This window comes from Sebastes umbrosus, chromosome 11 (genome assembly GCF_015220745.1).
Source record: "Sebastes umbrosus isolate fSebUmb1 chromosome 11, fSebUmb1.pri, whole genome shotgun sequence".
In the NCBI taxonomy this organism is placed as follows: domain Eukaryota; kingdom Metazoa; phylum Chordata; class Actinopteri; order Perciformes; family Sebastidae; genus Sebastes; species Sebastes umbrosus.
Window position 1 is genome coordinate 6,495,770 of NC_051279.1, and position 13,107 is coordinate 6,508,876.

Here is a 13,107-nt window from a genome sequence, read left to right on the forward strand (position 1 = left end):
CCCGGGAACTGACGCCAAAATCTGATCATGTTTCCTCGGAAAAATATCTGCTGGCCCAAGGATATTTAGCATGTGCATGACTATCGTTTGCAATGAAACAAAGGTGGTTTCTCCAAACCTCATTAAAGCTGCAGTAGGTAACTTTGAGCAAATATGATTCAAAAATGAATTTGTATATAACTGTCGGTATGTTTTCAAAAACATATTTTAGTGTATTGTTTAGCTGTAAGAGGAGAAAGTATGTTACCCGGCCGCCATGTTGAGAAAGGTTGATCTAAAACCAAGCACCGCCTACCGGCCGGAGCAACCTTTAACACAAGTAGGACACTAAAAGTTTCTGAAAACATTGGAGGTGAGAAATAGGCATTACAGTAAAAGGATTTTGATTCACATTTGATCAGCCTAGTTTGACAGTTGCCGATTGACAGTGACCAGCATCCACGAGTTTTGCGAGCAGTGATTGACAGCTGCTATAGAAACTGCTCAGCTCTGATTTGTTGTTTTCTTTTGGGCGCGGTGAAACATTTTTTTTTTCAGTTTATCCGTCTCATGCACTACTGTCAGGATATAGTGACAGTTTTATGAAAATAACTTTTCACCATATTTGCGAAAAGTTACCGACTGCAGCTTCAGTGCTACAGCTCAACTGTCCGTGGGTAGAAATGGAGCAAATAAGATAAAAAAAGAAGTTATTTTTATAAAACGGTCACTATATCCTGACAGTAGTGCATGAGACCGGTAATCTGAAAAAAATGATGTGCCTCAGTTTCCTCCGTTATCCTCCGGTGCTCCTTAACAGCATCTGCAGGATTTCATAGACCGGAGTAAAACAACCAATCAGAGCCGAGTCGGAGTCTGCTGTCCAGCTTCTGTCTATGAGAGCCACGAGTCTATCACCGGCGAATGTTACAATTAAACATCCCAGAACAATTCTCCCATTCATCGAATCACTGAAACAACAATCTGTGTGAAGCGCTGAGGAGACTGTATTAATCTGCCGCTATTATTCATCTCTTCAGCATAGCAGAAGCTTCAGTGGACGTTAAAGTCACATGCTTCATGTACATCATTGTTTATTCATCTGACAGTCTGTTTGGTCTAATGGACTATATTCTGAAATCTGTTGCCACATTGATTCATTCATTATTGTAAAAAAAAAATGAAACAACACCATAAAAGACATTAAAGATGCCCTGTGGTAATAGCATGTCAGATAAGTCAACATTAAATGGTACAGACAAGTTGAAAATGTCAAACACCTCCTGGCATATTTTAAGTAAAGTGTGTGACCTTCATTACCCAAAACCTCAAACCGACTCAGCCGAGGTCAATAACAATGAGCACCTGCTGAGAGGGTGAGTAGGTGCTTGATGGGAGTCCACTTTGGCAAAATATCCTCTGTTCACCCGTCATTAGTGATGCTGTTACATGTTGTTCTTTTGCCCTTATTACAAATGATACTTGATTATATAAAGTTATTGACCAGCGAAAAACAAAAGATAATGGAGGCGAATCGACTGAAACCCCTTTTTGTCAGCTACTCAATGCCATTACCCTTGACACGTCTACCCCTGCTACTCTCCAACCCGCTGGGCTTGTGTTTGTCTCTGTGTGGATATGAAAATGAAACACACGCGATAAAAAGACATCCTGGACTTCGACCTCTCTTCCGCAGCCTGATAAGTGCAGCCGCAGCGTCTGGGTCAGCCACTCAAATAACCACTACTGAAAACTGAACATTAATCTTCATTTTTATCATGTGGCGCTTTTCTATGAATCACAACACACTCCGACCCTTTAAATAATTTATGTACATCTCCTCTCCTCACTGATAACCAGGCTTGGGAGGACAGGAGGAGGAGGAGGAGAAGGAGGAGGAGTCTACTGGTCTTGAATTAGAGGGAGAAACTAAACATGCTTTTTTGGACTTTTCGCAAATCAATCTTGGTTGAATTTCTTTCCCACAAATTTGGACACAAGCAGATCCTTTATCTTCTGTTGTCGAGTGAATCAGTCACGCATAACTGACACCGGGCTAGAGCCGATCTGTCTGGCAGACGTTAACTCAACAGCATACTCTGAATCCGCCTCATGCAGTGTGGTCTCCGGAGCTAACCACAAACATCTTGTCTCTCATCTGCCTCATGATTAAATTGCCTTAAAGTATCAATCCCATTTAATTACTGTCATTATCATCAATGAGAAATTACCAGCGCCCAAAACGGCAGGGTTAATTAGGCTTTCTGGGACGGAGAGATTATTTATTTATCTGCGGTCGCCTGCGAAGCGAAGATATGAATTGGGAGTAAACTTTCACGTAGTGTCTGCTCTGCTTACTTAACCAGCTCCGTCAGCGTCTCCTTGGTTTGTTTTGTTTTTTTTCTCTCTCTGACTCACTTTACTCTCCTGCTGTCACTTTCCTTCCAAACACTGCTGCTTCTCTCATCTGTCTCTCACCTCCTGACTCTTCTATTGTTTGTTTTTTTTAATCTCGCTTGTTTTCAATGTCACACAAATATCTTCACGTTGCATTCAATCTTACCAGTTTACCACTGATGTGCCTTCAAATCAAGAAACACAAAGTGACTTGTCTCTTCGCTAACAGATGCTCACAGATGCTCACAGATGCTCACAGATCACTGTTTGACCTCACAATGTAGCAAAGACTTTTTTAATTGTTGCTTGAAGAATCATTCTAACCTTTTTCTTTGTTCATCGAGCAACAACACAAAGCAAAAGAAGCTCAAATTATTTCACACATCAGCTGATAACCAAAGCTCTCCCTGTCCCCTATTCTCCGAACGGCAGCTCTAGATTTAACTGATACCTTTGTTCTTTTTAGATAAGGGCGTCAAAATCAGTAAAATCAGCTGTTTGAAATGAAAACGTGCCTACTCATGGATCTTGATGGCAATGACTGAGAACTCAAAGCCGGTGGATTTCAGCTCTGAAGAGTGAGCAATCTTCATTTCAACACTATTCTCCAGGAGCTGATTTCACAGTTATTAACACCTACAAACCAGCGAAGCGATAAATAACCAGTGAGTCAAAATAAGACCGCTGCATCAGTGCGTCACTGGAGAAACAAGACCAGACACCGCTGGTTGAAAAAGCCAAGTGTTTGAGAGAAGCAGGAAAAACAGGAAAAAGAGCTTACTTCTTTGGTGGCACCTGTCCCACGTTGACCCGGACGCAGATGACCTTACGAGTCTGCATTCCCATGGAGCAGGGACCCTGACCGTCACCGCTGGCTCGGACTCCCGTGGAGGTGTTGAGGGTCGAGGCGGAGGGGTCTTCGGTACAAGGGCCCCAAGGGCCCGTCTGCCAGTGGTAAACTGTACAGGCGTGTTCGTTACAGTTCCGTACCTCCTGGAGGGAGCTGCTGTTTGGGCACAGGGCGCCTCCTGAGGAACACCAAAACACAGTGAAGATGAAGAATGGATAAAAAGGGTAACTTTGGTAATATTCAACCTGGACCCTATTTTCCCATGTTTTTGTGTCTAAGTGACTAATGGGGACAACAATTTCTAAAATTGGTCCAGTATTGAGCGAGAGCGATGCAGCCAGCAGCCGCGACACAGGCTGCAATGTAATCATATCGGACAACTCCTCATCATCAATTTATGTCCAATAAAAGTACTTATTTTTTGCCACTGACAGGCTCAGATTGTTATTATAGGTGTCTGACAACATTTTGAAAAGCACCCTACAGAGAAATACAACCTTCTTCTTTACCTTTCGCTTGATCCGGTCTGTTTGTTATTGTGTGTCTCGCTTGGAGAAGCCTCGTTGTGAAATCTTGCGTTGCATCCACATCGTTGAAATCAGCCATGACATTGAAAGTCTTTTAGGTAACACTAAGCTACGCTTTCTGTACTCCAACACAACAAACGCTGACAACACAGGCACTCCTCTCTTCAACTCTCACTCACGTTTCCATCGTTGTCTTCTGGCAACAAGTCACATGACAATAACAAATAGAAAGCGAAAGTAAGAAGAACGTTTCATTTCTCCGTAGCGTCGTTTCCATTATGTTGTCAGACACTTATAATAACAATCTGAACCTGTCAGTGTCAAAAACATGCGTTCATTGATGGTGAGGAGTTGCCCTGAGCAATTACATTGTAGCATGTTTAGCAGCGCTCTCGCTCAATACTGGACCAATTTCAAAAATTGGTGTTTTCCCCATTAGTTAAAGCTGCAACAATCAATATATTTTTAATTTTTTAAATGGATTAAATGACTATGTGTAATCTGAAAGGAGTAGCTTCTACTCACAAACCAACAGACTCAGTAGTTTCCCTTTAACTCTACACTACCTTTTAGTCTATTTCAACTCATTGATTTAGGTTTATGGTCCACAACTTTACTGTTGTTTTGGTTTACTCTCACCATTCTGTTTTCAGCAAAAAAAAGCTCTGATAAACCCAGTTTACACTCCCCGCCCAGCACCAAAGAGCAGACAGACAAAGTGAGTGACTAGTTGGTGAACATAGTTGAGCATTTAGCAGCTGAAGAGCCAGATGTTTCTCTCAGGAGTGGGAGGAGACCAAAACAGAGCTTATAAGGGGGATGAATATTGGACATTCATTGAGTGGTCAGGAACACAAGTCAAAATGAGTACTAATGTTACATTGTGTGTGTTAGATATGAAAATATGCAAATCAAAAAAAAAAGAATACTGCTTTTTTTCCCCAAAATGGGGCACAATGAAAAAGAGAGGTGTGTCCACAGTTATCTGCTATTTAGCACATTTTTTACTATGTGATGCACACTCCAGAAAGGAGCTCTATTAAATCCAACACACCTGTCTGACAATTGGGGTTAACGGATTTTTGTTTTTCCCTTGAAACTCGTGAATCTGTGAGACCCACTGAATGAAACCTACACACACTCACATTAAACCTCTTTATAAGAAGAGTTCCCTGCTGTTCTATTGTTTAACAAAAGCTTTCAACAGCCTTTAAACCTTATATGTAAAGGTATAATAGCTATACTTGCAAGAGCACACCAGGATTGCATTCATTCATCGTCATCAAGTGGAAACATACAGCTTCCAATCTGGTCAAACAAATTCAGTCAGTTGTAATGCTCCGCAACAGCAAGGAATTTCACTTATAAACAACTTTGTAAAGAAGCTGTAAATGTTTCAAGGTTTAAAACCTCAAGATGTGAACATTTGTTCTCCTGAGGCTACACACTGATGCTTGAGTTGATTGATTTATCTGAAGCTGCTGGATTTTATGTGTTTAACTGTGAATGTTCAACACAACCAAATGCTCATAGTGTTATCTTATTTTCCATTTCATTTTTATCAATGTCATTGTTACTGCTTCGTGCTTAAAGTCCCTGGTTTTTGTGTATGTTATATTTGTATCATCAATCCTCTTATTCTATTGCCAAATGCTTTTGGGGTTAAGTGCTTGTTTTGATGTTACAGGCTACACTTACTGTAATGAAAACCCCAATTCCCAGAAACACTCAACTCAAGAAAATCCTGGAGACTTTGGAGGTGTGAGCTGGACGTGTGTGATTTCGATATTCTGAAGATGCCGCCCAGAAATCAATTTAAGCTTATGAAAAGCACAAGTCTGAATACAGATAACCCTCCCCACAAAAGTTGTTCTTACCTTCTGAATTTACTGTAAATCTTAATTCAACAACTATTAATACAGCCAGTATGTACCTATAAATGCTAGGGCTGACAATCAACTTAAACATTTAATTGCAATTAATCGCATGACTGTCCATAGTTAATCACAATTAATCACAAATTAACTGCACATTTTGTTTCTTTTAAAGGAATTTCAGCAGAATTTAGTGTAAGTTTGGAGCGTTATTTAAGCCTCCGTCACGACAAGATAGTATGACATGGTTGGTACTAATGGATTCCTTAGGTTTCTTAGTTTCATATGATACCAGTATCTTCACTCTAGCTTTAAAACATGAGCCCACTATAACCTAAAAATCGCAAGTTGCGATCAGGTTAACTTTGACAGCCCTAATAAATGCACATGTGTACTTTTCTACCAATATAAGTTCTTGCTTAAAAGGTGCTACATTTTATCATTACCAAAATGTTTATGCCATTAATTCCGGCAGTCTGGCCTCCACACAGTTCATTTAACTCTGTGCCACAGAGCTGGACTTCAAGGGCAAACCTGCACTCAGTAATTATCTGCCACAATTCCCGGTAAAAAAACAAACAAAACAGCATTATAGCAGAGGTTTTATGGATTTCTATTTAATCTTATTTAATTGTATTGGTAGCTACAGACATATAGGTGTGTTTACAGACTGTATGGAGCTCTTTGCATGTGGAAATCTTCTTCCTCTATTTGTGCCTATCTCTCTCTCATTTCTCTTGTGAGTCGTCAGTCAGTCAGTCAGTCAGTCAGTCAGTCGGTCGTATCGATGGAGCTCTCTCTGGTTTAGAGTAACTGCCGACACTTAGGGCTTTCAGGAAAGATTGAGAGGCATCGCGGGACTGTGAGTCCTCCACACCTGTATTTTGCTGCCGGAGTTGACAGAGAGCCAGCTTCGTAATGAGCGGCGGTGTACACGACAGTTGGGCCTGAATCACAGACTGCCAACTCAGACAAATCTCACCCTAATGGTTACTGAGCATGACTACCGCTCTGCTGACTGCGCCATGCCAACTTAGCTGACTAACAACGATGGCGATGCTAGCCGTTCCCGACACTAGCATGACATGGTGCCTCAAATGAGCTGTTGCCGAACAATGACCTAGAAAAGCTGCATGTTGGACAATGAGGGGAAATGTGAAACAGCTTACAGGAAACAAACCACATAACAAACCAAGGCCAGTTATTCACGTTTGCTGCAGGATAAATTACAGTTTGCTGGCTCGTTCACAAAGAGCTGGGGCCATTCTCACTTAGCATGCGTCTTGACTATCAGTCAGCTGAAAGAGTAAGAGGCACTTGGGCTTCACAAAGTCCCATAATAATCACTGGGAATTAAATGTAAGCAGTTATGCTAAATAGGTCATTAATTAGGCATATTAATGTATTAATTAGCACAGGATTTTATGCCAACATGTTGGTTGCTTATTAATATGAACCCTGTATCTGAAAGCTTTGAGAAGTTCCTGTAGTTTCAACATTTTTTGTTCTTCATTAATATGCAACACAGGAGCTGCAAAATCTGCTAAGGAGCTCAAAATCTAATCAGATAATCTACTCTGCGGGGGAACCTGTGGTGGAGAGACAAAGCTATTGTTCTTGAGTACGTGTGTGAGTATATGTTCAGTATGTCATAAAGATGTGTGTCTGAACAGAGATCAGGATATTAGGGATGCACGATATGAATTATTTTCAGCCGACACTGATAACTGATAATTACCTGCGTCTCGTGGCCGACACCAATAAGACAACCGATAATGTCACATTTTTTAATTTTAAAAAGAAGTTCAAAACCTGTAGTTTATGCACACCTGAGAGTGAAGGCTAAGGGCCCAGACACACCAACCCAACATCGAAGAACTAGCGGCTACGAAGGCTGACCGTTGCGTCGCCTCACGTCGCCTCACGTCGCCTCACGTCTTGGCAAAAAGGTTGAACTTGAACACGCCGCAAAGACTACAGCCGACGGCCAACTACCACGTACGTTCTGCGCCTGTGTGAGAGGAAATAACTCTCCACACCAGCACGTCGCAGTAGCCTGTATTCGTCATTCAAAAAAGGAAACCGGAAGACCGAGGACGGCGGATAAACAAGCCGTTGTTATGATACGTACATGAAACAAAGCAGCGTTTGCCGACCATTTTCACACCACTCTCACTCAACACTTAGCTTCATTCTAGATGGCCATATTGTTGCGAAAATATCCGTGTATTGGAATGATCAGATGAGATGAAGATGAAATATGAGAAGAGCCTTCTGTGTTTTTCCTCTTGACTTTACCTACTGTAGTTTCCTCACGTCTGTTTCTCTTCTCGTGCACCGATTCGTTTAAGCTGAACAGCCAATCAGAGTGATTTCTCTTACTGACGAGCGCCACCGCCGATTCAACATGCTGAATCGTCCGAAAAAAACGACACGGACAGGCTAGAGCCAACGATGGTATATGGCAAATGGACTTGGACTTGGACTTATATAGCTCTTTTCTAGTCTTCCGACCACTCAAATGTATTTACACTACATGTCAGAATTCACACACACATTCATACACTGATGGCAGAGGCTGTTAAGGTGCCAACTTTGCCCATCAGGATCTAATCTAAATACTCATTCACACACTAATGGCTATGCCTTCGGGAGCAATTTGGGGTTAAGTGTCTTGTTCAAGGACACATCGACATGTGACCTGGAGCAGCCGGGGATCGAACCACCGACCTTCTGATTGGTGGACAACCTCATATACCTCTGAGCCACAGCCGCCCCAACGATGTGGGGCACACCTCAAAAACTATGCCGACAGACGCTCACCTCTGGCCCTAAACTGGCCAACGGCCGACCGTCAGCTTGGTATGTCAGGGCCTTAAGATGTAGTGAACAAAGATGGATAATTTAATATTCCATAGCTTTCACTTAAGCAAATCTATCTGACATCACTAATGTTAACACAACAAAAACAAGTGTTTTGTCGAGTAAAGTACATCAAAAAACATATATTGCAAACTGCAATCGTGTTGTCTTGTTCTGAAACTGTGAAAAACATCCACACCGGCTATGACATGTTTGGCTCTCTAGTCAGCGAGCTGCGCTTGTTGCTCTTCTTCTTCTCTGTCTGTGTAGATGCTGCACTTGTTAAATCAATGAAAGCAATTTGGCTTCGTATTATCAGCCGATAATTTATCGGCTTTAATTTCATAATCGGAATAATACATAACACTCTAAATGTCCCATTATTGGCTGATAATTTATCAGGCCCGATATACAGTATATCATGCATCCCTACAGGACATTGTTTGATGTGATTTCCTGAATTTCTCAACCATTCTAAAGCTACTACAAGTACAGCTACTACATTTCTAGTCTAACATCAAAGTTTACCAAAAAGTTCTGGAAACCTTGGCACCCGAGAAAGACCTTTAATAAATACAGATATGAAATATGTTAATGTGGCAGGTGAGACATGCAGTACAGAAAGTAATACAACTGCAGAACAACGGAAAAACACATTCAAGCTATTTCACACATGGCCAACAAGCCCTGACTGTAATACAACTGGCTGAATTTAATTTAAATCAATTATAAGTCACCCTAAAGCTGTTATGATAATGTCGTTTTTAAAACTCAAAACAAGCTAACAATTTACATTTTGCTACGTGTACAGACACACAGCTAGAGGTTTAAAACAGCTACCAGCTAAACTCTAATTACAACTGTTACCCTCCATCACTGTGATCCACGCCACAACCATCGCAGTGACTGTGAGGAAAACACACAAACACACACACAGAGATAAGACGCAGGAAAATGTTGGGAGACATGACAAAAAGAAAGACAGAAAGACAAGCAGACGCACACAGAGATTTAAACCAGAGCGTATGCGGGGAAATGATCTTAGAAACAGATAAAAAGTAAGTGTCAGACGAGGAGACAGACCAACGGAAATAATCACTAGGACTGATAAGCACACTGTTTGAGATAAGGACAAATGCACATGCAGACAAGTGTGAAATCCAGACATTCAGTGAGTGACAGCAAAGGACGACTTGAAAGGCCATGACTAAGCCAATATCCAGGCCTCATCTGCATATATTTCCATACACGATGGCGCAGGAGACTGTGTCTGCAGGTGAGACTCACCTTCCCCGGCGTTGTAGGCCAGAATGGAACGTGTCCTCATCTGCTTCCCCTCGATGGTCTTACTGGAGCAGGTCTGAGAGCAAGTGGACCACGGTGTCCAGTCACTGAGCACGCAGTCCCGCGAGCAAGGCACCTCGCAGGGCACGGGCTCCGGAGCCGAGGAAGACGTGCAGAGATTCTTGTCCACCTCCTCGCCTGAAGGAAACGGTGATAGAAAATAAGACAATCAAATCTGAGAGGAAAGAAAGTAGGACAGACTGAAGATGCATTTTAAAATAAAATACACCCATATTGTCAGTTTACATTGTACGAGCTAATAGCAAGTTAACAATGGGGTAATATTATGGCAACAGAGTAAGAATATTATGACGGGATATTAGGTCCATTGTAGGTTAAAAAAAATATAATTACAGAGCCGAGGGAGGGGGGGAAATATCCTGAGAAAAACTCAAAATTAAGAGTCCCAATTTATGGCAACGTCTCTTCAAAGTCCGGATGCTGGAGTGGTGAAGGGATGACCTATTTTTGCAGGCCAACCAGGAAGTTAGCGTCGCACCTTGACAAAAAGCCAATGGGATTTTTCCATTTTGGATTAATATACATAAATAAGCTCTGTGGCAAACAAGCGTTTATGATACTTAAACCGTTTTGTTCAGCAATAATCTCCACAAATTAAAACCCCATCTATGATTTTTGAAGGGTAAAAGCAATTGCCAGAAGTAAAAAGCTAACGTTAGGCTATTAACAAACTACACCACGGTTGCACGAGTGCGAGTATACACAACAAGGCTGTAAAGACGGACGAGTCGGCGTGATGACGTTTAGTAGTCTCATTTAGCCACTTGTTTGCAACCGCCTTTTTTTAAGACGCTTAAAAGCTTCAAAATTTATGAGTGGGATATTTACTGATGTATTTTATATCGTAGAACAAAACATTAAAATCTCTTAAGCTTGTGTTAACCACAGACCTTATTTCAGGCATCTAACTAAAAACCTATGAAAAAAACGTTTTGACTTTTTGACGAGGGCACCGGAAGTGCAAAAATGCTGACTCATTTCCGGGTTTTAGGACTCATTCCTGCACCGCTCTATTCTCTTAATGTTAAATCCAATTGCAAAGTATAATTTCATTAGGTCATCCATTGCAGTCATTACACTCGGCAAGGGGCTGTGGTGTGATGAGTTTGATCTAACCTTGCAAATTGAAGCGATGTGGTTCCTTGACAACAACAAAAAACAACACCATTTTTTTACGAGTTTTTTTGTCTTCACAAATTTATTACTTTATAATCTCAGAGAATATTTAAGTTTTTTCTCGTAAATTTACAAATTTAATATCGGGAATTCTGAATTTTTTCTCAGAATATTACCCCCTCCTGCGGCTGCGTAATTTTTGTATTTATTTTTTTTACTTACAGTGGCCCTTATATGAAGTCGTAGATTGGGGTTTAACTTTAGTAAGAAGGTAACAATGGTTAGAAACAAAATGGGGTAATTATACTGTAATCTGCTCACAATAATAAGGATATATCATATCAACATGCTCTTAATGATAATGGTATAATTATAGTGTATAATCTTAGTAAATATATCATATAATGAAGAAACTAGGATACTATGCTAGTGATAGTGAAGTAATATTATAGTCATGTTTAATGCTAATAGTGTTTCGGTAAACCAACATCAGTAATTATAAAAAATGATGCTGAAACTGAGGTATAGAAATGAAGGAGAAAGCCAGACACGATTCAGTTATCACATAAAAAACTACCATCTGTGTTTCCAGGTAATGATTCCTTGGTTTTGGCTTTCTGGGTCTTAAGTCTTCTGTTGAAAGTTAAAACAGATGGTTTTGCATTTCCAAATTCGGTTTATTGGTTATTTATTTGAAAATTCCAGATGTGTTTCCAGGTAAACTTTGTTACTGAGAAACTACCATCTGTGTTTCCAGGTAACGCTTCTGGCCAACAATGTAAACACTTTAAATGTTGAAAGCCAAAACAGGTGGTTTTGTTCTTGCGAGAGTAATTAATGGTTATAACTTTCTAAAATTCCATATGTGTTTATGGGTAAACGTTGTAACTCAGAAACTACCATCTGTGTTTCCAGGTATTGAATCACAGTATTTTCAGATGTAATTTCATGGTGTTAAATAAAAGAATAGAAGGAATTTTAATAACAGGCAATTACTGATGATAGTCATATCAGGGGAATCTTTTATAAAGGTACTGCACTGATATTAGCCTATTATATTCGCCCACCATATAAAACAAATTAACCCTATATAGCTCTTTTATTAAAAATGAAACCTTAATGGTACCAAGATATCCTCATCCCCTCTATAATTGCAACAGAATTTCCCATTTATCACCCTGTTTTTGTTCCATTATATCAACGTAAAGAGCCTTTTCTTATTATTATATTGGTTTATTTACCCAAATTAAATTATGTTGTTCAGTGTGCATTGTTTTGTCCTCCTTGGTACATTTGTGATTGAGGAATAAATCCCAAAACCAAACTCCAAACGTGAGGAGAACATGAGATACACTTGGTGGTAATTTGGGCAATGAGAATAAACTTGAGGGGCTGAAAGATTCATTGCAAGATTTAGATTATCACCCTACAAACTACACTTCAGCAGAGAGACGTCGGAGCAGCTGGCAAAATGAACATCTGTGCGTCTTAATTGATGGCGCGATGTCAAGCGCACAGCTCATTTTTGAATTGTGGAGACGTGCTTGTTTTCTCAAGACGTCTGTTCTCCCCGAGACAACTTAGGAAGGATATATTCTCCAAACTTGCGCAAGTAAGTATCAACTTGGCATACTTTGATCGACATGTGGCCGGGTTAGAAACAAGAAAGGAAATCTGCCGACATGAATTGAAGATTTGAAACGTACAGTACAAACAAAATACAAACTGTTTCCTAAACAGCAGCAGGAGTGAATTCTGTCCAGCTACATTTATTGACCCAGTGATCCAACTTTCTATATATATTTATAAAGCAATCCTGATCCAGGCCAGGTTTGCAAACGTGGATGGAGTTTACTGACATCTAATTCAAAGATTTATAGGTAACATTAACATAATTGAATAAGTTATAAAGCCAGATATCTCTTGTCGTCTATTAGAGTATATGTTGCCTTGTACAGCTTTAAATCCAAACTTAACTGAGTAAAACCTTATTTGCGAATCATGTTTAATCACAGACTGCATCAATGAACCTGTAAAGCATCAACAATCTTTAAACTAAGCACCACAAATAGCCAACAGCATTCAGACCACTGACAAGCCTGATATATTCCTGGATTTACATAAGCTGCCACAGAAA

At 40.3% G+C, this 13,107-nt stretch overlaps 1 protein-coding gene across 3 annotated transcripts in view; it reads right to left on the reverse strand.

Annotated features, from left to right (window-relative positions):
- The window catches only part of LOC119496693 (thrombospondin type-1 domain-containing protein 7A), a 183,193-nt gene that overhangs the window by 79,224 nt on the left and 90,862 nt on the right, over window positions 1-13,107 (reverse strand). For all 3 annotated transcript variants that reach the window (XM_037784190.1, XM_037784191.1, XM_037784189.1), the window contains 2 exons: window positions 9,777-9,971; window positions 3,158-3,404 (listed from right to left, as the gene is read on the reverse strand). In XM_037784190.1, coding sequence (XP_037640118.1) covers window positions 3,158-3,404; window positions 9,777-9,971 — 442 coding nt within the window. The remainder of the gene's footprint in view (window positions 1-3,157; window positions 3,405-9,776; window positions 9,972-13,107) is intronic.